The sequence below is a fragment of the Bos indicus genome, chromosome 25, assembly GCF_029378745.1.
Source record: "Bos indicus isolate NIAB-ARS_2022 breed Sahiwal x Tharparkar chromosome 25, NIAB-ARS_B.indTharparkar_mat_pri_1.0, whole genome shotgun sequence".
NCBI classification, from domain to species: domain Eukaryota; kingdom Metazoa; phylum Chordata; class Mammalia; order Artiodactyla; family Bovidae; genus Bos; species Bos indicus.
The window spans coordinates 29205630-29230135 of NC_091784.1; the positions used below are offsets into that span (position 1 = coordinate 29205630).

The following is a 24506-nucleotide window of genomic DNA, read 5'->3' on the forward strand; positions in this document are numbered from 1 at the left end:
CTCAGATTCCCTCTCATTTGCAGGATGTGGATTCGGAATACTTGACATTGGCGGTGGGGGAATGGGTGGCGTTTGCAGGATTTTGAGTAGAAGAGTGACAAGATCTACCTTATATTTTTAAAGGCTCTGTCTTTAAAGGCTTGTGTAATGAGAATAGACCACAGAGACATAAAGGAAGAAGCAGGGAGACTTAGAAGAATATGATAGAAATCCAGGCAAGAGACAGTGTTGGCTTGAATCAGGAGTAGCAGTGACATTAATGAGAAGTGATCATATTTGATACATTTTAAAGGATAGTTGACAAGCTTTTCTGATGAAGTGGATGTGGAGTATGAGAGAAAGAGAGTAGTCAAAAGACAGTTCCACTTTTACTTTGTGTTATCCTGCACAGCCAGAAGAATCGAGCTGCTTTTAACTGAGATGGGGAGGGCTATTGAATTTCTGTTGTGTACACATTTAAAAATCCACTTTCACAAGATATAACCTGAACACTTTCTAAGAGTGAAATAGACTTTGAAAACATGACTTTTAATGGTGTTTCATCTTTTTACTGTATTAAGTCTAGCTGTGTGGATTATGTTACCCTTTTACCCATTCTGTTTTGCATGTCCATTCCAGCCCTGATGCTTTAGTCCAGAGGATTTGGTTTCCTTTAGTAGTTGCTGCATATCATAATTCAGACCTGTGGTTTGGCAGCCCGCCTAGCTGTAGGGTTTAACTAAGATGTGTGGAAGCTCCATGCTTTTAAAATGAGTGTCTTGGAGAATAATGTTCATCTCAGTCATTCAAAACTTTGGCACTGTCTCCATTCCCCGAGGAAGAATGCCTTCCACTGTGAATGCTGCAGAGTAGGGGAGCCTGGACAGTTAAGACTCCTGCTTCAAGCTCCTCACCTGCAGATTCACAGATATCTTGCCTTGCCTTGCAGTGCTGTGCCTGGGATGTGGGTGTTGAAATATATATGATTCATAGATATCTTGCCTTGCCCAGAGTCACAGATACCTTGCCTTGCCTTGCAGTGCTGTGCCTGGGATGTGGGTGTTGAAATATATATCTGTCAGGCTCTGTTTTATGGCCCCTGTGAGACTAGAGGGTATGGGAGTGAGAACTAGTTTATACTCAGGTACTCTTCAGGCCTAAGTGTTAGTTAACTTCTGGAAGGACTGAAGGAGTAAAGGATATTGGGTGAACTCCATCCTGTCTGCAGATTGTTGTCTGGAGAAGAAAATTCGATTCTTTGGAGGAAGTTCATAGCTCTCAAATAACTGTTTTCTTTTTACAAATATTTATTTATGTTTTTATTTAGTTATGCTTGGCTGCTCTGGGTCTGTCATTGCTGTGCGCAGGCTTTCTCTAGTTGCAGCAAGCAGGGGCTACTCTCTAGTTGCGGTGTGTGGGCTTCTCCTTGCTGTGGCTTCTCTTGTTACAGAGCACAGGGTCTAGACACACGGGCTTCAGTAGTGGTAGCACACGGGCTTAGTTGGAATCTTCCCAAACCTGGGATTGAACCCCAGTCCCCGACATTGGCAGGCAGATTCTTAATCACTGGACCACCAAGGAAGTCCTAACTGTATCCTTTTGAACAGAGAATGACAAACTTTTTCTGTAAAGGACCAGACATTTTTGACTTTATAGGCCATATAATGTCTCTCGTAACTGTTCAGCTTTGATGTCAGCACAAAAGCAGCCATAGATAGTATAGAAACAAGTGGATGTGGCTTTGTCCCAATAGCACTTTGATTTGTAAAACAAGAAGCAGGCCAGATTTGGGTCATAGTTCGCTTCTATGTTCACTCAGAAGTAACACTTCTGAGCAGTATTACAAACTGTGTCTCAGGCCCAACTTCCAAGTCCTCATTCTTACCATTACATCTTGCTGTCTCTTAGAAAAAAAGGCAGACTAAATACCTAGAAACCATGGAAAGAGAGAAAAAAAATGAGCCAAAAGGGATGATTTGGAACTACAAAGCAATTCTCTGAGTTTAAGAGTGGGAAGTTTCTGTGGCTCCCCAACCAGCAGTGACCTCCTGGAGGATTAGGATCACTCTGTCTCTTGTTTTTCAATTTATTTTCTATTTTATTTTCCCCTATCCTATTCATCACACAACAAATGTCTTTCTTGAATCTGATAAGTACAAAGTAAACAGTATGTTTCTTTCCTCCTTCGTCTCCCTCTCCACCCAAAAGCTGCTCCAAATACATCCTTAGCTCTCCTTATGTGTCGCTCTCTAATGTACCAGGCTCTCAAGTGTGTGAAAGTTGATGTGGTCCTTCTTGAGGAAGGCTATCATGAGACCACCACCCGCCACAGACCCTCCGTGCCGTTAAGGTACAGTCTTAGATTGGGGTTGATGAATTTTTTCTGCAAAGGGCTGGATAATAAATATTTTAAGTCTGGGGAATCGTATAGTCTTTTTTTTTCTTTTTTTTTTTTTTAATGTTTGGCTGCGCTGGGTCCTCATTACCATGCACAGGCTTTCTCTAGTTGAGATGAGACAAGCCGGGGCTACTCGGTAGTTGTGGTGTGCGAGCTTTTCCCTACGGTGCTTCTCTTGCTGCAGAGTGCTGACTCAGTACTTGTGCATGGCACACTATTAGCAGCAGTTGTTGTCTCGCAGCATGTAGAATCATCTTGGACCAGGGATCAAACCCGTGTTCCCTGTATTGGCAGGCAGATTCTGAACCACTAGGTGACCACAGGGAGGTCCAGCCACAGGGCTTTACCTCAGCTACTTAGCTCTGCCGTTATGGCACAGAAGCAGCCATGGACAGTATGTGAACAAATGAGTGTGGCTGTGTTCTAATAAAACTTTAGAAATCTGAATTCCATATGATTTTCACATTTTATAAAATACTCTTTTGATTTTTTAAAGAAGCATTTAAAGTATAAAGCCCTTCTTAGCTTGAAGGACAGATAAAAATGGGCAGTAGGACTGGATTTGGGCTGTGACCCATAGATTGCTGACATTTGCCCTAGCTGTTGGTAATTTATGCTGACTCATGTCCCATTCCAGGAGAAGAATGGCCTAGTTCTGTTATGTACAGTCCCATAATATGATTTCTAACCTCTGACATCACATTTATCATGCTGCATATTAATCATGTATATGTTTATCTCTCTTAAGGGACTCTGAGCTTCTTGAGAGGAGGGCCATAACCTCATGTTTGCATCCTTAATATCTAACACTTGACACATAATGGGCTCAAAAAATATTTAATTTGGATTTTATGCTCAACAACATAAAATGCCATTACTGCTCCTTTAAAGAGAAGCACCTGATCACTATGTAGTAGGCCTTCCCAAGTTCTTCCCCTTAAGAAGTCCATAGCAGCTGAAAGGTTGTTGTTGAATCACACGAATACACTGGGATTCTTGGCCCCCGGAGGAGAAGAATTCAATCCGGGGCCAGAGACGAGGCTTGATCGCTCGGAGCTTTTGTGTAATAAAGTTTTATTAAAGTATAAAGGAGATAGAGAAAGCTTCTGACATAGGCATCAGAAGGGGGTAGAAAGAGTACCCGCTTGCTAGTGTTAACAATGAAGTTATATACTCTCCAATGAATCCAAAGAATGTCTGGAGGTTGTAAAGACCTCATCAGACCTACTCCCATAATTTACATTTTAAGATAACACTGTCCTCAGGCAGGATACATCCTTGTAAAGACCAGGTCTACTCCCATAATTAACATTTTAAGATAACAGAAGGTTGAATCCAAAGACTGTCCTTAGGCAGGATACATTATTGTTATATAATCCTAAGGAATGTGGAGAAAGAAAAAAGTTTGTCCTTTCTTCCTCCTTGAGAATTCCAGACCCCTCTCTCCTTGGGGACCCCTAGACTCCCTATCAACCTGCCTAGGAACTGACTCTCTCACAACTGCATTCATTACCAATGGAGCTTGTGACTCAGTGGTTACATAACAAAAAGCCTTTTCATTTTAGAATTCTGTCTGTCAGACAGGAGATGGTTGAACTTTATCTGTAAATCATTTATGCAATCATAATAAATAATGACTTTCACTTTTCTTCTGAATCAGTGCTACAATCTGGATACAAAAATAATAATAGCTGTTTTTTTTACTGAATACATACTACATTTCAGTCTTTTAGTCAGCTCTAGTTTTCCTTTAGACTTTTGGAAACTTCCTGACTACTAAAAAAATTTATCTCTTCTCTTTTGTTCCCTACATCTGAAATGAAACTAAGCAATAATACTTAAGCTTTCCCTCTATGTTGTCTATTGATCTCTCTATTAGTGAATGATAACATTGTATATTCAGTCCTTCAAGTCAAAAATGAATTCATCTAGACTCCTTTCTCTCCTCCCCATATCTAATTGGCCACTGTCTTATCAGTTTAAAAAAATCTGTGCAGATTCTTTTCTTTCCGTCTCTATGCCATTTACAGTAGTTGAAGCTTTAATCATTTCTCAGTTCTTTCAGTATATAGTTGAACGTCTTCACTGGTTTTTCTGACTGCAGTTACCTCTTCCTTCAATCTACTCTTCCCGTAGTTATCAATATTGAATGCAGATAAGGATGATCTGGTCTTGTCGGTTCTGTAATAAAATCTGGTCTTGTCAGTTCGGTAATAAAAACCCTTATATCATTCCCCATCATTTTCAAGATAAAACTCACCTTCCCACTCATGACATATAAGACCCTATCTATGTACGACTTCATTGGTTAACACAGATGTGTTTTAGAATTCAGAAATTTTTGGATGCTAGAAAGGTCATTTGATGTACGTAACACATAACATCCTCTGTGCATTCTAGGTCAGCACTCTGTAATCAAGTACATATTTCTGCATCAAAGACTGATTGTTTACTCCAAGAAGAATAAAGACTATAAATAGGTTCTTATATTTTTCAGGTTTTGCTTTCAGTTCAGGTTTTGCTCCCATATGAGTTACAGGAAAATGTTTAGTTTTGGAAACCTTTTGGATTTCAGGATTTTGGATAAGAGACTGTGGCCCTATATATCCAGTGGTCTGTTGGAGCTGGATTGCCTCAGCTGTTTGTTGTTCAATTGCTGAGTCATGTCTGCCTCTTTGCGACCCCATGGACTGCAGTACGCCCGGCTTCTCTGTCCTGGAGCTTGCTCAAATTCATGTCCATTGAGTTGGTGATGCCATCCAACCATATCGTCCTCTGTTGTCCCCTTCTCCTGCCTTCAATTCTTTCCCAGCATAGAGAAACCTTTTTTGTGCATCTCTTCTCAGCTCTGTGGTTGATGACATAGTGGGAGTATTTACACCGTTGCATGCATGTGTGTTCATTGTCACTCAGTTGTGTCCAGCTCTGTGACCCAATGGACTGTAGCCCACCAGGTTTCTTTGTCCATGGGATTATCCAGACTGGGTTGGAGTGGGTTGCTAATTCCTTCTCCATGGGACTTTCCCTACCCAGGGATCCAACCCACATCTCCTACTTCTCTTCTTTGGCAGGCAGATTATTTACCACTGACCCACCCAGGAAGCCCTTTTTAATAAAACATTGCCCTCCTTATATTCTAGTGGAAGGATAAGATAGTTGGACAGGGAAGCCAGCTACTTAAATGCAGGGAAATTAGGAGACTTTTGTAGTAATCTGGGTGAGAAATGATGGTGACATGAACTAAGGTTAGTGGCAGTAAGACCAGTGGGAGAGATTTTCCTACTCAAAGATAGAGCCTCCAGCACTTGAATAATTTGGGAGTGATCTTGCTTTCTGCCTGTCCCATCTGAGATCTCTGGGTTTGCTTTGTAGACAGGTGGTGGTGCCATTTATCAGGATAAGATGTATATGAAGAGAAGTAGATTTTGAACAAAAGATGAGGGGTTCAGTTGTGGACCACCTTAGTTTTTGGGTGTGTGCAGGGTATATGGGTAGGGTGACCATATAATGTGTCATACAAACTTGGACGTTTATGGGCATGAGTGTGATGTGCTGTTCATCATTAAGCTGGGGGCAGTTGATTTAAATTGGACCTGTCCTAGACATACTAGGATGTTCTTCACTCAGGTAAAAAAATATCAAGAAAAAATCATAGAGATGAAGCCATACAGGGAAAATGCATAGAGTGAAGAGAGCATTGGAGTCCTGGAGAAATTTTTGAGAGAGAAAAAAGAAGGTGGCCATCAAGACAGGGAGGAAACCTGGGTTTAGTGGCCTCACAGAATCCCAGGGAAGAATCATTTTATTTTCTCTTGTATATTTTTGAAGGAGTGTAGCCCCTTTGAGGGATTCTTTATTAGATAATGTTTATCTTCAGTGAGAGATTGAAAAAGGAAAAGGTTTTTTTTTAACCTTTTATCAGAATACTGTGTTTGAATGACTTCTAATGTATTATGATATTAATATAAAACTCTTTTAGGCATTTTTTTGCCACTTTTATTTGATAGTCATTAGGCCTAAATCTGCTAGTTCAGATCCAATTTAAATACAGATGTCTTTTTATATTATATTTTGCGCTAATGTTATGAGTTTTTGATCAAACATAGTATCACTATAGGCTTAAAGTAAATATCTAGGTCAAGATTTAGAACACATTTATTTTGCAATAGCAAAATTCATAAAAGCACTTTTCTTCCTTAAAAAATAGAGTTCTTTAGGAAATCAACAAAAAAATAAGACATAGGAATCTTTTGCATTGTTAGTGGATAGTGGTCGACTATTTTCCCCCTAATATTTTATTATGAAGAATTTCAAACATACAAAAAACTGAAAGAATTATATCCACTAGCTACAATTAACATTTTGCTATATTTACTTTTTCACATAATGTGTACATCTTTCTGTCCCTTTGGTCATCTTTCATCAAGCCATCTTATTTACCTGTGTTTTTTGATATATTTCAACTAAGTTGATCAGCTGTTTTTCTGAGCATCTTATGTTTTTTTTTTTTCTGAATGTTGTAATCAAAGTGTCACTAATTCATTTTGTGCACATGTTTTCAGCTAACCCTTTTTCCTATTTCTAGAAATCTGAGACTGCCAATAATTGCTGTGAAATTGAGAACATTAAAAAAAAGTCTAGTAAATAATGTTAAGCCTGAAAAATGTGCTCCTTTTCAATAGCTTTATAATCCAGAGACTTGTAATGTTTAAAGTCATCAAAAATAATTTCTAATACTGTTTTTGATATTCTAAATACATATTTATTCAGATTATATTGTTTTCAGAGTGGAGAGATCTACAGACCAAGTCATCAAGCCAGTCAATGTGGGAGCTCTATCAAAATGGGTTGGGAAGATACCTCCAGATGTTTTACAAGACATGGCAGTGATTGCACCCATGCTTGCCAAACTTGGATATGACCCCTATGCCAATCCACCTAACTATGGAAAACCTGATCCCAAAATCCTTGAAAACACCAGAAGGGTAAGTGAGAATTTCCAAATGAATTGAGAAAACTGGGTATGGAATTTGGGTCCGGGAAAGTTTTTTGTTTTATTTCTTGCTTTTTTTATGATCAGAAAATTATTTTAAATTAGAAAAATCCTATTTGTAAAATGCTTCATCGTCAGAAATCTTCCACTGCATTTTAAGGATAACTATGGCTCTTTCCAGGGACTGTGGGGACAATTCTTCAATCTCTTTTTTCCCATATTTCTAAGAATAGTGCTTATGTTGAAGAGATTTATCCTATTAGCTGATTATCATAAACTAGTCTAAACACCAGAATTGTTAGTGACCTCACTTCTAGTTTCTTTTTACTCTGAATCTAATGGCTGCTTTACTTTGGTTAGATGAGGCATGATTTCTTGGTATTTGAAAACTAAGCATTGACTACATGAGAAGAAGAATTATAAATAGGTACAATAAACTACCCTCTGACCGAGAGAAAGTTGCTAGTAAAGTATGACTACAACTATATCTTTTAATAAGTTATGCTCACATCTCTATAATCTTATTTGAGAAAAGCTCAAAACTCAAAAAATCTGAATATATACCTTACCTGAATAATCTATCTCAAATCAGATCTTAATGTATTCTTTTTTTTTTATTGTGGTAAAATTCAAATAACAAAATTTACCATTTTAACAATTTATAAGTATACAATTCAGTACATTTGCATTGTTGTATGGCTGTCACCACCATCCATCTCAAAGACTTTTTTCATCTTTCAAATTTGAAACAACATACTCATTACACATTCCCCCTTCTTCCAGCCCCTGGCAACCACAATTCTACTTTCAATCTCTAGATTTAGTCTTTTTTGAAACTACAGTTTAAATAAGACAAACATGTTAGCATAAGTCACTGATAGGCTATTTGATTTTCAAGATTAAAATTTCTTTTTCTGGTATTCTCTTTTTATGCAGTGTTCTCCCCTCCCCACAATCTTATATCATCTCTTTATTCTGTCCTTCTTTTGATACTTTTAATTGACTAACTTATATTTCATGAGGCTGATTTCCATGTGGATTTTTTACTCTTAGATATTACTTTTGTTTTCTTTTTTCAAGTCATTAGTGGCTATTTGGAATGAGCTGTTTTCTTATAAACCATCATATAAGGAGGCAGATTTTTTTGTTTTAAAATTATCTTTATCCTTTTAATATTTTTCATATATATAAGGATTATTATAAAATTATAAGCTTGGCTTATAAAACTTATAAAATTAAAAAGATAGGAAAAAATTCACCTATAATGTTACCACCCAGACAAATACCATTGTTAGTATTTTGATGAATTTTCCTTTCTTCTGTACATGTTAAACAAAGGTAAGATTGCATAACTTTTAATCTTACTTTTGCACACACAAAATCTTACATCCCACCCTTTCCACTTAATATTCATGAGCATTTTCTCATCGTGCACATGTTTTTTAACATAATTTTTCATGGTTGTATAAATAACATTATATGAACCACTTTAAATCCTTTTGAAACACAGTAATAAGTGAATGAATGAATGAAAAGTGAATGAATGAATGAAAAGTGAATGAATGAATGAGGTTTCCCTAGTATATGTTATATATTCATTTCACTGTTTTTCTTTTGTTGTTTATCATTTTCTCTTCGGCAAACAGTGCTACAATGAACATCTTTGCACATACTGTATTTTAATGGGTTCTCTTTTTAAAGGTTAGAATAATTAAAGTGGAATTAAACTATGTCAGAGTATCTAAAATTTTAAGGTGCATGATATATGTTGATAAAGTTTTTTTAATCTTTTGAACTATCAGCATAATATATGTGATTTTATTTTAGATTTTTGCTAATTTTAATAGGTTTCATTGATTAATATAATCAAACATTTCCAATTATTACCTACATACATATATTCTTTTATGAAACTATTTCCTAAGTTTAAAAAAAGTTTTATGTGTGTTAAAGTTTTGTCAATTATGTTCTGCTAAAGACAGTACACAGTCCAGCATCCATTATCATAGTCCTTTTTAATCTCTTGGTAATTGGTAATGCATAGCTTTTGCTTGTGTACATACTGAAATGGTTTTTATAAACCAAGGTACATGTATAAATGATATTTAGAGGTTTCCCAAGCAGTAGACATTATAGTTTTCCTACATGTGAGTTGGCTGGTTAGACTGTTCTTGGCTTGCTTAAGTGGTTAAGTAGGGAAGAATGCTGTGGTTTGAATCCTTGTGACTAGAGAGTTTGTTTCATACACATTTGTGGCTTTTGAAGAGTTTCAAAGTATACACTGGAAAAAACCTCCCTCCCCAACCCCATCTATCTCTAAAGTTAACAAGTAATTTTGGGAATAAAAAGATAAAGTATGAACCAAAGTTGCATTTTTGAGCTTTTTGTGATAAAGCATACAAGCCGACATCCTTGTTTCCTGGAATTTTCCAAAGCTATATATTTTCAAGGCTTTTTTCTGTAAAAGCTCAGATGCTAATATATCGAGCATTGATGATCGTGAAGTTTCATAAGGTAATGCTTAAAAATTGTTCTTCGCTTGTCAGCTGTGACATGAGATTGACTCCAGAGAAAGAAGACGGCTGGGGAGATTATGCCTTTTATTTATGGGATGGGAGTAGGGGGAAAATTCACGTTTTGACTGGGAATATAGAATTCAAAGTTCTAGGCTTAAAAATTGTTGTTTTTCATGCAACTTTGTATAGTCTTGAAGTATTGGTGTCTGAGTCAGTGTATTTTGGAGACATGTTGCTCAATTTTGAGTAGAAAATCATGTGCTTCATGGCTTCTCTGACTCAGATGGTAAACTGGAAATGAAATGCTAACATATTCCATGTCCTTTCCCATCACTTAGGTCTCTAATCCCCAAATTGTAGCACAGTTCAGTAAATAGCGCCCTCTAGGTTACATTCCAGCAGTCTCCCTCCCCAGATTACATTCTAGCAATCTCCTTGCCTGTGGGTTTTTAATCTTTTTAGATTTATAGACCTTGAGATCTGATAAAACTATGGGTCCCTGTCTGAGAAATAAGACAACATATATATAGAGAGAATTTTATTCTGTAATTTTAATGGATTCATAGATGCCTCTAAAGCCCATCAGATTAAGAACTTCTGTTTTATAGTCTCCTTGAAAAGCTCATTCACTCGTGTAATTTTGATTACAATCTATTTGCTGATTATCATAAATCTGTATCTCCTAGGGTCTCTTTCTTGAGCCCCAAGCTCATTTTTTTTTTCAGCTTTCTGTATCTCTTCACCTGGTTGTTCACAAGGACTTCAAACTCAATGTCCAAAATGAATTTATTGTCCATACCTGTTCCCTGATAGAAGCTCAACAGATTATTCTCTAAACTGAGCACGCATATAGACTAGGGGCGAGATTAGGCTGTGTTTATCTATATTTGCACTGTCTATGAGCCAGGGAGCAGAGTCCTCAGGACACATGGGTCAAGCCCCAAACAGAGCAGTAACAGACCTGGTTACTAAACCTGAAGAGGGAGCTGAAAAGCAAATCCAAGTGTGAATGGAATATCCAGTTGAAGACCAGATTAGATAGTACTAAGGAAGAACAAATAGTCAAATAGAAAAGCACGTATCAGTGTATAGAACCCACAGAGCAAACAAAAAGGAACTTGAATATTAGTTAGGTGGGAGAGGGAGTTGGTTTATATTCCTGAACCACACAGTAAGGGCACCCAAAGCTGGTGCTCAGTGACATCCTGGAGGGATAGGGTAGGGAAGGAAGTGGGTGGGGGCTTCAGGATGGAGGGGGCACATGTATACCTGTGGCCAGTTCATATTAATGTATGGCAAATACCATCACGATATTGTAATTATCCTCTAATTAAAATAAAATTTTTTTAAAAGGACACACTGAAAAGAAGAGAAGCTACAGCTGTTGGAATCAATGTTCTTGCATTAACGGGAGAGCCTGTACCGCACACCTGTGTTTTCAAAAACTTCTCTGTGTTTTTCCTGTCTCCATCATAGCATTTCTGTTTGTCTAGTGATCAAAGGTAGTTAGGATTACCTAGCTTTGCAGATGACATGTAATTAATTAATCACCAAGCCCCCTTGATTATATATTTGAAATTATCTTGACTCAGCTCCTATTTTAGCTACCTTATTTATTTCAGTTTCTCTTCATTTTTCACATGAATTATGGTTTATTCTCCTTTGTGTATGTGAGTGTATTCATTCTTCTACATTTAAAAACATACTCAATGACAGTTACTTTTTTTAACAGTTCAAATCTGAATGTATCTGAACATACTATTCCCTTGTGTACACCTTGAATAGCTCCACTAGTACTATAGGATAAAGCCCAGACTTCTCAGAATGGTACTTTTCAACCAAATCTTTGGAAAGTTTTTGATGCACTTTTTATTGTTGGTTTCTAAGTTAATTCCATTACAATTAGAGAATACACTAGTGTGGTTTCAGTCCTTTGAAATATATTGAAAATTGCTTTATGGCCAGCATATGTTCTCACATGTCACTTGAGAGGATGTATATTCTGCAATTGTTGCAGAATTCTATAAATATTGATTAGGTCATATTGTTTCACAGTGTTGCTCAGATCTTCTAATTCTTATTGCTTTTGGGGGGTCTAATTTTATCAGTTTTGGATAAAGATGTGAATTTGTTCTTTTATTTCTATCAATTTTGCTTCATGTGTTTTGAATCTGTATCATTAGGAGCATACCTTTTTATATATTTGTAAGTAGTTAGCTCTCATTATGAAGTGTGTCTCATCATCTCTGATATTTCTCTCTGGAAATCTCCTTCGTCTCATGTAAGCGTAGCCATTTCATTGTTTTTATGCAACCATGTTGAAAATGTCATTATTTCTCCTTCATTATATGAGAATATTTTGCTTGGTGTAGAGTTCTAGATTGACAGGTTTTTTAGTTTTGTTTGCTTGTTTGTTTTACTTTCAGCACCCAGAATATGTTATTTTATTGCTTGTCATTGTTTTTATGGGAAGTCAACTAAAATTCTTATGAATGTGATAGCTTTTTTTGTTTGTTTGTTTTTTGGTTTTGAGTACTAAAGTTCAGCAGTTCTGTACTTCTCTGACACATTGTTCACTTGATAGAATTTGTTGTTGTTTAGTTGCTAAGCTGTGTCCAACTCTTTTTGATGGTATAGACTGTAGCCTGCCAGGCTCCTCTGTCCATGGATTTCCCAGGCAAGAATACTTGAGTGGGTCACCATTTGCTTCTACAGGGGATGTTTCCAACCCAGGGACTGAATCCACATCTCTTGCATTGGCACGCAGATTCTTTACCGCTGGGCCATCAGGGAAGCCCTGTTTTTTGTTTTTGACTGCTATAAGATTTTTCTCTTCAGTTTTTGCCCGTTTGACTAAAAAGTGCCAGATTCACTGATCCTCTTTTTGCCATCTCTCGCTTCAGGTTTAATTTGCTTTTAATTAACTTACGTTTGAATTCATTGATCCTTTCTTCTTCTGTGTCCAACCTGCTATTAATCCCATCCAACAACTTCATTTCAGATAATTTATTTTTCAGAACTAGAATTTCTGTTTCTTTGCTGGAATCCTCCATCTCTTCACTCATTCTGTTCATCTTCTCCTCTGAATTCTTTTAACATTTTTATAATTATTTTAAAGTTCTTATACATGGGTCTTTCTTTTGGCTCTTTTTCTTAATTATGAATTATGCTTATTTACTTCTTTGCATGTTTTAGAGTTTGTTTCATACTGGACCCTTTTTATAAAAGAAGTAACCTAGATAATATTTTTCCTTTATTTTTCCCAGATGGGGCATATTCTTTCCTCTCTCAGGCAGCTGGGGTATTTGGCTGATCATTCATATTTCATTGAGTCAGACTGAGCTGGATCTGAGCAGCAGTTTTAGTCCATTTACTTCTAGATTTAAATGAAATTATGGAGATTTGACCTTTAGCCCAACCCGCAGTTTCCTGTGTTCTGAGGATGAAAGGCTGATTTCTTTGGCTTTTTAAAACTAGCAGCTGGCAGGGAGTGGGTTGAAGCTTAAATTAATTTGTTTCACCTCTGGATTGCAGCTGCAGCAGGGCCCTGGAATCTAAGGACCACACAAGTTTGGGAGATCTCTCTCCTTTCTCTGCTTCCTCTGCTGCTTACTCAGCAGAAGTCCCTTGGGTTATAGTTATTAGACCAAGAGATTTATTTTTACATCTGGGCCTCTTCTAGATTGAATTCATCATACCAGTTCACACTGCCACTTAAAGTTCAGCTTCTTTTTGTCTTATCAGCAAAATCTTTCACCTCTGGTAGGCCTGCTTTTCTGCCTACCTATATGCAGATTAGGCAATTGATTCAAGATAGAAAGAGACTCTTCGCTCACCTTTGAAGAACTCATCCTTCTCTGGAAGTCATCTAGACTTCATTGCTTCTTTGCATCCACTGCTCTTTGATGGCTTTAAAGAAAAGTTTATCCGATATTTTCTTATCGTTTCAATGAGATCTTCTGTTTCATAACCATAATGGAACTCCTTAAAACAGCATTAAGATTCTTCATCTGCTGCATTCAGTCTTACTTTTCAACCTCATCTCTCTTTATCCTTCTAGTCACACCACACTACCTGCCTTTCATTCTCTTGGCACATTTTTATAACAACCCTGTACCTTTGCACTTGCTCTTCTTGCCTTGATTAACTTGCTTCTCTTCTTCATTTTACAACTTTGTCCTTTAAGACTCAGCTCACATGACGCCTCTTATGTGCCACAGATTCTTCTGCTATTCTTCGTGCCTGCCTTTGCTCTTGCAGTTATAGTATCATTTATATTATTTACTACTTCTTTTATACTAAGGATTTTTTAGAGGCATGGACCACATATACACTTGTATCTTGAGCACTTGAGAGTTAGTAGGTGTTCAATAAAATGATTGTTATTAGCAAAAATAAACCTTAGACAGAGGAAGAAGAATATTTCTTTGACCAAAAATATTGTGTCCTAATATGAAGTTCTTGTAGGCAACATTTGAAGTCATAGCCCAAACAATCTGGAAATTAACACACTTCTGAATAATTAATGAGCCAAAGAAAAAAAAATCATAAGAGATATTAGAAAATATTTTAAACTGAATGACAAAGAAGATACAACATATCAAAATTTGTGTTGATAATTGTTTTATAGTCCTGCATCTGTTCTATCTCAGGGAATGTACAATGTGCACGTGATAAGAATGTGTATTTTGCATGTGTTGAATGTAGTGTCCTTTAAGTATCAATTAGAAATTAAATCAAGGTTGTTGATAGTGTTATTCAGAGCCTGTATGACATTACAGTTTCATTCATACTGATCATTGTGCCTGCAGAACCTCCAGAAAGAAATAGTAATGCACTGTTGTGTATGCATTGTTATATTTCTTGTGATCTGTGATCAATGATATTTGATGTTACTGTTGTGATTGTTTTGGGAACCTCAAGCCATGGCCATTTAAGACCGTGAACTTAATTGACAAATGTTCTGCGTGTCCTGATTGCTTTACTGATTGGTGATTCCCCCATCTCTCTCCCTCTCCTTGGGCCTCACTATTTCCTGAGACATAGCAATATTGAAATTAGGCCAATTTATAACCCTACAATGGCCTCTAAGTGTTAAGTGAAAGAAAAAGTTATATACCTCTTACCTTACATCAGAGTTGGAGATGATTAAGCTTGGTGAAGAGAGCATGTAGAAAGCTGAGACAGACTAAAAGCCAGACTTCTTGCACTTTCAGTTAGCCAAGTTGTGAATGCAAAGGGAAAGCTCTTGAAGGAAATTAAAAGTGCTCCTCCAGTGAACACACAAATGTTAAGAAAGCAAACAGCCCAGGTCTCCCACATTGCAGGTGGATTCCTTACCAGCTGAGCTACAAGGGAAGCCCAAAATATTCCTTTCCAAATATTACTTCTCACTGACAGGGTACTTGGTCACCCAAGAGATCTGATGGGAATGAACAATGAGATTGTTTTTTTTTTTCATGCCTGCTAACACAGCATTCATTCTGAAGCCCATGGGTCAAGGAATAATTTTGACTTTCAAGTCTTATTTAAGAAATACCTTTATAATACTGTATCTTAGATAGAAAGCAGTTCCTCTGATGGAGCTGAGCTAAGGAAATTAAAAACCTCCTAGAAAGGATTCACCATTCTAGATGTTGTTAAGAACATTCATGATTCATGGGAAGAGATCAAAATATCAACATTAACAGGAGTTTAGAAGAAGTTGATTCCAGCTGTCATAGATGACTTGAAGGGGTTCAAGACTTCAGTGGAAGAAGTAACTGCAGATGTGGTGGAAACAGCAAGAGAACTAGAATTAGAAATAGAACCTGAGGATGTGACTGAATTGCGGTAACCTCATGATAAAACTTTAATTCATGAGGAGGTGCTTCTTCTGGATGAGCAAGAAAAGTGGTTTCTTGAGATAGAATCTACTACTGGTGAAGATGCTATGAAGATTGTTGAAATGAAAACAAAGGATTTAGAATATCATATAAATTTAGTAGATAAAGCAGCAGTAGAGTTTGAGAGGATTGATTCCAGTTTTGAAAGAAGTTCTACTCTGTGGGTAAAGTGCTATCAAACAGTATTGTATGCTGCAGACAAATCGTTCATGAAAGGAAGAGTCAGTGCAGCAGACTTCATTGTTGTCTTATTCTTAAAAATTGCCATAGCCACCCTAACCTACAGCCGCCACCACCCTGATGGTCAGCAGTCATTAGCATTGAGGCAAGACCCTCTACCAGCAAAATGATTATGATTCACTGGATAGTGTCAACATAACTTTTATAGGCACTGGGACACCAAAAAAATCTGTGTGACTAGCTTTGTTGCAATATTTGCTTCATTGTAGTTGTCTAGAACCAAACTCACAGTATCTCCAAGGTGTGCCTGTATTATTTCCTGTTGTTGTTGAATCAATGTAGTGACACTGATAGACATTCAACATTGCTTTTTTCAAATGTTCATTTTTGGGACTTGAAATCTTGAATAAGTATCAGTGGGCTTCATGTGAATTCTTTATATATTTTTCACTTAATACATTTTGCATTTCAACAAGTGACTGCTGCTGTTTTATCACTAAGTCATGTCCAACTCTTTGCGACGCCATGGTCTGTAGCCCGCCAGGCTCCTCTGTTTGTGGGATTTCCCAGGCAAGAATACTGAAGTAGGTTGCCATTTCCTTCTCCAGGGGATTTGGGATTGAAAATGCAGCTTGTGTTGCGTCTTCTCCATCTCAGGTGGATTCTTTACGACTGAGTGACACGTTCTCCTAAATAGTGATTTGACAGACACGCGGGCATACAAAGACCTCATCTTGTAGGGAAAGCCTATTGACCGTGTTTTATCACTGAATGAAGACTGTGCAGACTACTGCCAGTTCCTTTCTATTTTTCCACCACTTTTCAACCCAGAGATGCTGCTGCTCTTCAAGGAGACAGTAGGAGTACTCAGAAGCCCTGTGCCTGCGCCTCCAAATTATTTCTTCCTCCTCTTTCCTTCTTTCCACGGATAACTTCTATCCTAAATTCTGCCATCATGGATTTAATTTTGCTTGCTTTTAAATTTCATATAAATGAAATCATACAGTTTATTTTGAAGAAAGGAAAAAAGCAATCTCAGACACCATAGAACTGATCTGACACAACCTCTAGCCCATGGTTGATTAGAAACTGACTTTTTGTGCTCACCACTAAAATATGATGGTCTTCACCTGGGTACCAATGATCTCACAGAACCCCAACACAAGACAGGAGTCCTCTTTAACCACGATGAACTGAGAAAAGACAAGACCACTTTGTAGTAACAATGAAATACCAAATACCCACATCTTGCTTCTTAACCAAAAACAGCTTTATTCTCACTTCTATTGTTCCTTTCTTTTAGATAAGATTTATTAAGATACCCATTTAGAGAATAATCACTGCTTGCTGGCAGCCCCCAGTCCAGAGAAAAACCCTGTTTCCTTGGACTTTTCCCCAAATCACCTAACCAAAATCATGAGAGTCCTTCCTGATGCTCTTTTCCTGAGACATCCCACATTTCCATGGTGTGTGTGTTCCCTTGCTTAAAGGAGTAATGAATTCAGCATGTTCAACTACAGCTATATTCCTGGTAGTCTTTAGCTGCAGGGTATTGACAGTATTCTTTTGTGTCTGGTTTCTGTCGTTTAACATTCGTGAGTTTCATGTTGTTGCATTTCACAGTAATTCATTTTTGTTTTTAAATGTGATACTATAGTTGCACAACTATTTGGACATTTGAGTTGTTTATAGTTGTAGGGATGTTTTAATGTTGATATACAATATCCTTGTACATGTCTTTTAATGTTGATATACAGTATCCTTGTACATACAGTATCCTGGTACATGTCTTAACAAAAGTGCATACATGAGTATGCATTTTTGTTAAGAATATGCCTGAGAGTTACATTAGGATTTTCCAAGACAGTAGTCTTAAAATTCTTATGCTTCCAAGTGTAGCTGATTATAGCAAAAAGATGGAAAGTAAAACCTACAAAGGGAAAAGGCACATGGGGTAAAAACTCTGGAGGAAACCAGGTGCTGTCTTTCAAATGTCCCTCACAGTGGAGTCACATAGGGTTTGCTTCATTCACCCGGCAATATGTGTGACAGCACATGTGAATTGTTCCCAACCAGGGAGCTCACCAGAGCTTCTGAATCCAGGGTTTTTATTGGGGATTGGTCATGTAGGCATGTAGACCCCCCCCCGCCCCCGCCCCGCCCCAGAGAAAAAACAGATGTTCACCATAAATAAATTACTAACATAAACTAGCTGCTCAAACTGGGACAGGCCAGCCCAAGGCCTCAGACATGCATTCCTATAGACAGAACACTCTAGGCTCAGATCCCTGGAGCCAGCAAAGAGCAGTCCTGAAAATAGGCCTTTCTTGGGAATGTGCAACATTTGAGCAAAATAACCCTGCTAAGTTAATCTTTTCCATCACAGAATGAATGAATGTATGGGTCAGAGGGCATTTGAATGTGCAAATTTAGGAGATAATACTAAGTGACTATATTCTCTCACTAGCAGGTATATGAGAATTTCAGTTGTTCTACATCGTCAATGTTAGAGTCAATCTTTAAAAATTTTAGTCTTTCTTATAGGAGCGTAGTGATATTTTATTATGGTTAAAATGAGTATTCCTTAATAACTAAAGAGAGCAAACTCTGTTGCATGCTATTTGCCACTGAACTATGTTATGAAATGCTTTTTCAAGTCTCTTACCCAATTTTCTACGAAATCATTTGCTTTTTCCTTAATGATTTTTAGAAATTCTCTTTGTATTTTGATGTGTGATGTTTTTATGTATCTCACATATATTCTCACACTTATCTGCTTTGCCTTTTCTCTCCGTTAAGGCTGTCTTTTTAAGAATAGAAATTCCTGGGACTTCCTGGTGGTCCAGTGGTTTAGGCTGTTACCTAATAATGAACAGAGTTCCCTGTGCAATATTACAGAAGGTTAGTTTTAAATATAGCAGTTTGTACATGTCAATCCCAAACTCCCTAACTATCCCTCCTCCCATAAACTTAAATTCATTCTATAAGTCTGTGAGTCTATTTCTGTTTTGTAAGCAAGTTCATTTGTAACATTTCTTTTTCTATTCTGCTTATACATGGTATCATATGATATTTCTCTTTCTCTGACTTATTTCACTCAGTGTGACAATCTCTCGGTCCATCCATGTTGCTGCAGGTGGCATTATTTCATTCTTTTTCATGGTTGATTCTTGAATTCATTTATTTCCAAAAATAGAATTGAATAGAATTGAAAAGTAGAATTGAATTGAATAGAAAAGTAGAATTGAATAGAATGAGTTAACAGTATTCTATAACATAATGTCATATCTAGCCCTCAAGGTTCAGTAAGTTCCAATCAGGGAGGGCCCAATGAAGTTGCTTCTTCTGCTTCTCTGCTTAATCTATACTGTAAATTGGCCTCAGAAACTATTTTCGGTCCATCATCTGTAAAAATGGAGACCATTAGGAAGGAATCTCTTCATTCATTTCTTTTTTTGTCCAACAGTCCATTCATCCCTGCATCCAGGATATACAGATAATTAAGGATCTGTCCCTCTCCTTAAGAAGTATGCTGAAAATAGATGTGTAACTAACTGTAGTTCAACATGATAACTGCCATAAATTTAAGGCATTTGGGATGCTATGTGAACACAGAACTGGCTCTACTGGATTGTCATGTTTAAAGGATAAGTTAAAAGTTCCTAGTTTGAGAAAAGAAGGAAAAAGCACCCCAGTGAAAGGAAATTGATAAAATTATTATTGACTGTACCTGTGTGTATTAACTGTCCTTCAGTGTTACTGAAAATTATGTTCAACACGTTTACCTTTGAATAGAGATGTATTCATTCTTGCCTGGTAAGTATCCCGTGGTAAAATACAGTTTCTTAATCATCCTGCATGTTAAACTTTTCTCCCCTGGATATCAATCCCCTGATGCTAAGTTTGCTCTATTTATACTGCTTTCTTATAGAGGTTCCTATGTCACATTTATTACACGTTCCCAATTCAATTTACGTTCCGATTCATCTTGTCCAGCCTCACCCAAAAGTCAATACACTTTTTCTTAAAAACCTTTTTGGAGGAGTAGATGATGCTTATGAACTGATGAATATATTTCTTCTTGATATAGGGAATGTACTAATAGCACTTGTCCATTGTTTGTAACACACGATTGTTGAATGCTGCAGAAACCCAGTCTGAGGTTTGCAAAGCTGCCAGAATACTTTTAAGACAAATGAGAATATGTAAACATGCATGTTATCAGCTGTTTCATGTTTGTATTTTAGCGATAATAAGTCTCTAGTGGGCCAGAAGAGCCCAGTGGGATTAAAGATGTAAATTTCAAAATCTAGATTCCTTTCTGCATTATCATATCTGGCTGGAGTTGTGTTTTCTCTGCATGTGAAACTAACATTGTTTCTCGAGGGGAAATGCTTTTTATATTATTAAAAATAGTGAACTGCATAACAAAATAAATAGCGGGCCATGCATGGACCAATGGTGAAAGTTTGTCGTGAACTAAGAAGTAATCCAATTCTGTGCACTTGAGCGCTCTTGGAAAGAGGATGGAAAGAAGGAAGAAGGCAGAAAGGAGGAATAAATTAGATTTGAGCTTACAGTGAAATTTGAATTCATAACCAGAGGTTATAAGACTAATCTTTTAACCCTTGGAATGTGTGTGTATGTATACACATATGTGTATATACATGCACACACTTTGAAGAAAACAATGAGCAAAAGTAGCACTTTAAAATCTGCAGTGCATGTAGTATGGTCATTAGTATGTGTTTCTGGACGTTGTTTAAAATTTTCTTATTTTGAAAGAATGTTTTGAGTTAAGTCATTGTTCATCTTGAGTACCCAAGCCAGAAGAAACAGACTTTTGTGACCTAATCTCAGAAATAACATTCATCACTTTTGCCATATTCTAGTTGTTAGAATCTAGTCACTAGGTCCAACTCACACTTAAAGGAAGGGAATTACACAGGTCTTAAATACCAGACACAGGGATCATCAGGGAATGTGGCCACAAACACTTTTAGCATGAAAATAATTTAGAAATAGTTTCATATTCTCCATAAGATCAAGCCAGATTCAGAATTAGGCCTCATAACATGTCTGCCACCTTTTCCTGTAAATTGTAGACGCTTGACTGTCTGAGATCCTTGGGGAACCCATCATTCTAGAAAGTCAGGTTTCTGGGTAGATGTGTCTCATTTAGGACCAAACCTTAATATTTTGATGTAGAATTCCTCTGCATTTTGATGATTTATTTCATTACCTTCTTAAGTAAATTATTGATCATAATTTGAATTTTTATTTCATCCAAAGGAAATTACTGTTTGTATTAGAAAATGCCCATCCTCTCTTTATATAGGATATGGAACTGTGGGTCCCTTTCTTAAAGAACTCAAGGCTTCCTATCTGCCTTTTACAATTTCTGTGTCTTCCTTTGTTTCATTTGTCACTTCTCAGTTATCAGTACTTGCCCATTACCTTCCTGTTTGCTGTATCTGATTGCTATAGGTTGAAACCAGATAACTTGTGATGGTTAAAAATGTGTATAAAGGAAAAGGGACCTAAAAGACTCAGTTAAATAGAAGACTCAATCTTCAGTCTGCAGGTATGTTAATGACATCCATTTTAGCTCCATGGAGACTTCTGTTTACGTCTTAATTGTAAACTATTACTATAGGTGAGGCTGTGGTAGCAGGTGAAGTGGTACTGGGCATGGCTGGTCAGCTTCTAATTAATCTTGTAAGAAAATGGAAAGTGGCCTGAGGACAAATAACAAGAAGATGCATTGCTTACTTCAGTCAGTATTCAGAACCTCTTCTTTCTTGGGTTTTTGAAGCTTCACAGGCAGCTTAGATAAATTCTGTTCTCTTCTCTAGCTTTGTACTCTAGGTAATCCACAACTGAAGGGTTTGCTTATAACGGAGTTGGTGATACCTCACTCCACAAATTTGAATCTGACATTAGTCAGAGTCACTTGACTTCTAAATACCACTTCTTAAAATTTTCCTTCTCTGTCATTGGTGGCCTCTTCTCAGTCTTTGCTGGTTCTCCCTCTTCTCCTCGACCTCTTAATGTTGGAATACCTCCATGCTTCAGTGTTAAGCCCTCTGCTCCCTCTCTCTACCCTGAGCACCTAGGTCATCTCATCAGGTATCAAGTTTTAAATACCATCTATAAGTTGATGATTCTCAAATTTATATATCCCAGCACAGACCTCTTCCATGAATCCTAGATTTGTATTTCTGACTACTTGACATTTTCATGTATTGTCCAGTAGATGTCTCAAGCTTAACATTTCCAAATTAAACCCCTGAAAATCTGTTATATCCCAGAACCTTTCCCAGCTGAGTTGATGGCAACTTCATATTTCCAGTTGGTAGTTGCTTAAGCCAAAAACTTTGTCATCCTTGACTCCCTTCTGCTCTTTAACTTTCCACATCTAGTCTATTAGGATATCTAGATATAATTAGGGGGGAAAATCCACAAAGGTACTGCTTTGCACCACCTCCACCACCACCTCCCTGTCCTGTCTAGATTACTGCTGTTGCTCCAGACTCTGTCCTTTATCCTCTGCAGACTAACAGAGCAATTAAGATGACCCTTTTAAAATGGAAGTTCAATCATGGTATTTAGTAACTTGCCATTTTACTACAATGGACAAATTAATGTCTCTGTGCCTCACAGTTACTTCATCTGTAAAAAGAGAATAATACCTCCCTCAGAGGACTGTGGCATTAGATAAGGGGAAACATGAAACGCATGCTCAGCACCAACCTGATGCAGAGAAAATCAAATTTGCCTGCTGTTATTATTTTTATTTCCAGTGCACCCTCTAAATCAGAAGCCTACTTTTGTCTCCTTGTTTTGCAGAGCTTGAGGTGGGAGGGTTCTCTAGGAACGTTTAGATTCTGTGTACCTAGCTCATTTCTGTCTAGTAAAATCCTCAGTTCATTAGTACCAGAGGATAGAATGTCCAGAAACACTATTCCTTTAGCCAGAGGAAATTCCATTTCTAACTTCGCTGTTTTTATAAGTGATTCTGTACTTGGTTTCCTGCACTAAATAGAAATTGCTTGGTCAATAGAAAGTTCCTAACTTCTGTCAGTACCATAGCTCCTAACTTTTGAAGCATTTTTTTCCCTAAAGGATAATGAGGAGACACAGTTTCCCACTTATTTGTTGATTGAGCCTTTTGTTTGATGTCTTATCCTGACCCCTTTTTGTTTTTTTTATTAAATTGCGATATCACATATTTAGGGTTTTGGTGTGTTTTTTTCCCCTTTCATATGAGCCTTACCTCTCTGAACGTATTGATTCCTGGAAGACACTTATAATATTTAATATTCCCACTCATATTTTCTGTTATGTCTTGCTGGTTTTTACAACAAACCAAAAAGAGGAGGAAGAATTTAACGATAAGAATTTTCCAATAGTAATAAGATGCAGAGCGTAGTATAAAGGGAGAGTGCTGAGCTGGGGACTTCTGAGCCTCATTCTGCCACTGACTAGCCATTTGACGCTGTGGGCTTATGTTGCACCTTCTACTTGAATTCTAGCAGAAGAGGCTGAGAGAAAGAAGACTCGGTTCCTGAGAGGATGTGAGGAATATAAAAAAAGTTTGTTAGGGACCAAACCCGCTAACAGTGGAAGGGGTACTGGAGCAAACATGCTGGTTTTGGTTCATAAAGGACCCAGGGTGCAGGACCTTAAGCCTGAGCAGCTTATGCCCAGGGCTTGGAGAGGGGGGCTTCGGACTCAGTTCTCTGAATAGAGGGAGAAGGAAAGACTTGAGAATCTGGTAAAAAGCAAAAACAAAAAGCCTATTCTGATAACTTGAGCCCCTGTTTTGATATAGTGTCTGCTTGCCCCACAGATAGTAGACAGAAGCACCGTGAAGTCAGTGTTAGCATGATATAGACACTTACTATGTCAGAAGGCTGGAGCAGTAATACAGTGTTATATGTCAGTTGTATCTCAGTAAAACTAGGGGGAAATGAACAGAACTGGAACAATCTCTGGACTCTGAGGCTGGGGTAAAGCAAATAGGATTCTTACATGTAGATTCTTTGGAGAGCAGTTAGACCAGCTCTCCAGTGACCTGGGACTGTTTGAAGATATGAAGGAGATGGAGGCAGCTTTTGAGACCCTCCTAGCAGCTGCACTGTTGTTATCCTGCACACCTACCTCAGTTTCCAGTGTGATGCATTGCTAAAGAAATATCAAGTCTCTTTGTGCTTTAATTTAGGCTTCCTAGGACTGTAGCAGAGACCCTAAAGAATAGACTAGGTTTTAGAAATTGCAGAGGAAGAGACAGGAAAAAAGTACATCCATTCTCTGAGTCTCAGAAGGCATACTGCTACTTTTAGAAGTGAAAGTCATCTTATACCCAAGTGAAATCCTTTAAGTTAGTAGGCTTTAGTATTCACCATTTAAAAGGTTGTTCTGTGCTCGGAGGTGCTACCCACTGACTCTTCTCAGTAACAATCCATAGTTTCTTTCTATAGTTTCTCAACAGTTATCAAAGCTCTTGCTGATGGAAACCTTCCTCACTTGATTAACATGAATAGTTCCCAATT

The 24506-nt window shown here is 37.4% G+C and overlaps 1 protein-coding gene across 2 annotated transcripts in view; it reads left to right on the forward strand.

The window, feature by feature from the left end:
- TPST1 (tyrosylprotein sulfotransferase 1) overlaps positions 1-24506 on the forward strand; it is a 104336-nt gene that overhangs the window by 71266 nt on the left and 8564 nt on the right. For both annotated transcript variants that reach the window (XM_070779991.1, XM_070779992.1), the window contains exon 3: positions 7164-7362. In XM_070779991.1, coding sequence (XP_070636092.1) covers positions 7164-7362 — 199 coding nt within the window. The remainder of the gene's footprint in view (positions 1-7163; positions 7363-24506) is intronic.